The sequence below is a fragment of the Photinus pyralis genome, unplaced genomic scaffold, assembly GCF_008802855.1.
Source record: "Photinus pyralis isolate 1611_PpyrPB1 unplaced genomic scaffold, Ppyr1.3 Ppyr1.4_unclustered_Scaffold5100, whole genome shotgun sequence".
NCBI classification, from domain to species: domain Eukaryota; kingdom Metazoa; phylum Arthropoda; class Insecta; order Coleoptera; family Lampyridae; genus Photinus; species Photinus pyralis.
In genome coordinates, this window is record NW_022171712.1 from 49130 (window position 1) to 51421 (window position 2292).

At 41.1% G+C, this 2292-nt stretch overlaps 1 protein-coding gene across 1 annotated transcript; it reads left to right on the plus strand.

Annotated features, from left to right (window-relative positions):
- Positions 1 to 597: 597 nt before the first annotated feature.
- LOC116182387 lies at positions 598 to 1977 on the plus strand. Its single transcript, XM_031502921.1, has one exon. The coding sequence runs from the start codon at positions 598 to 600 to the stop codon at positions 1975 to 1977; it is 1380 nt and encodes a 459-aa protein (XP_031358781.1).
- Positions 1978 to 2292: the final 315 nt, after the last annotated feature.

Consider the following 2292-nt stretch of genomic DNA (forward strand, 5'->3'; position numbering starts at 1 on the left):
CTTACCCATGTATAAAAAAACGCGCCTTTTTTATAGATGGTGCGAAAGTATCAAAGAAAAACAAATAGAACTGCTCCCGCTGATGACGTTCTTCTTAGCGCCGCTAGAGCCGTTAAAGATAAGGACCATCCAATTTCAATAAGGGATGCGGCTAGAGATTACAATATAAATTATAGAACTTTGGCAAGATTTTGTAAAAAGGTCAATAATGATAATCTCGCTAATGGCGTGCCTCATATTCGGATGGGGTATAAAAAACCTCGACAAATTTTTAATGATGAAGAAGAGGTAGAATTGGAGAATTATATTAAAAAAGCATCCGACATATATAACGGCCACCGAAGTGAGGAAACTGGCCTATGACTATGGACTTGCTCTGAAAAAAACCTGCCTCCGTCCTGGTGCAATACCTTCATGGCAGGGTCTGATTGGTTTTCTGGGTTTTTAAAGAGGCACCAAAGGCTATCAATAAGAACCCCGCAGGCTACAAGTTTGTCGAGAGCAACAAGCTTTAACAAAACTAATGTCGCATCTTTTTTTGAAAATTTGAGCAACTTATATGATCGTTACCAGTTTCGGCCAAGTGACATATACAACATGGACGAAACGGGAATCACCACCGTGCAACGTCCTGATCGCATAGTAGCTAGGAAGGGATTCCGCCAAATTGGTTCGTTGACTTCTGCTGAAAGGGGGACACTTGTGACCATGGCCATAGCAGTATCTGCTGCCGGAAATAGTATTCCTCCTTTATTTGTATTCCCTCGCGTGCATTTTAAAGATCATTTTCTGCAAGGTGCACCTGTGGGAAGCATTGGAACAGCTAACCCATCGGGTTGGATGAAAAATGAGCAATTCTTGACGTTCGTACAACATTTAGTAACTACAGTAAAAAGTACGAAGGAAAGCCCAATTTTATTGTTGCTAGATAACCACGAGTCACACCTGTCCATCCCGGCTTTGAACTATGCGAAAGATAATGGGGTGGTAATGCTATCGTTTCCACCCCATTGCAGTCATAAGCTGCAACCGCTTGACAGGAGCGTTTTTGGTCCATTAAAAAAATATATAAATAGTGGTTGTGCATCGTGGTTAAAAACGAATCCAGGAAAGACCATTAGCATATACAATATTCCAGCAATTGTAGCAGCTGCTCTTCCACTAGCAATTGTTCCTAACAACGTTACAGCAGGCTTCAGAGTAACTGGAGTTTATCCGTTTAACAGAGATATTTTTGAGGACCAAGAGTTTCTGCCCAGTTACGTTACCGACCGCGAAAATCCAACGACGGCACCTGACAAATTGTTAGAACATCAAAAAGAAAACACCGACAACACGGCTGTTCCTCACATTGGACCATCCACATCTGGCCCATTATCATCTCCACTGTTTACTGAACCGCCATTTATACAATCTACTGAAGTAATTCCTGTAACTTCTGCCCCATCACCACCTACACCGTCTACCCCACCTCCACTTTTAACCTCTACTCACGCAACGCCATCAACTTCTTCTCAGTCGTCATTGTCTATTCAACCTACTTCATTTGCTGTGTCTAAGACGAACCATTTGATTACTCCGGAAACCATTCGTCCACTTCCAAAAGCCGGAGAGAGAAAACCTGGAAGACAACAAAGAAGAAAACGTAAATCAGCCATTTTAACTGATACGCCGATAAAAAATGAACTTGAAGCACAACAAGCCTTAAAAGCCCAAACTAAACCATCAGTGGTAAAACGAAAGGTTTTTGTTGGGAAAGTCCATGTATCCACCAAAAAGAAACGGGTGAAGAAACCTTTGTCCGATTCATTCTCTGAGGAAGATGAAACCTTCTGCCTAGTGTGTGGCGGCACCTACAGTGGTTCAAAAGACCCATGGCTGCAGTGTGTCCAATGCAAGGAATGGGCTCACGAGAAGTGCGCCAATAAAGATCCATTCTACGTCTGTCAAAACTGTGACTCGAATGATGATATGTAAACATATTGTGTATTTTGGTTTTTAAATATATTTTCATATTTGTAGCTGTTTGAGTTATCCTTTAACACGTGACAACTTACCCCAATGCTTGTGACAACTTGCCCCGGTGTGGGGCATCTTGTCACACATATCATGCACTTACACAACATTACAATACTCCAAACATTTTTCATATTTTGCAATTTTGTAACTCTTATCATAAGTACTAGACACGCAACTACGTTATTTAAAAAATAAATGGTTTGTACAATTACAAACAACAACAAAAAAAAATCAAATGCATATTTTGTGACAACTAGCCCCGGTCTCCCCTAC

Coding starts and splice junctions, on each gene's coding strand:
- LOC116182387 (XM_031502921.1), top strand. CDS start 598: ATGGACGAAACGGGAATCACCACCGTGCAACGTCCTGATCGCATAGTA.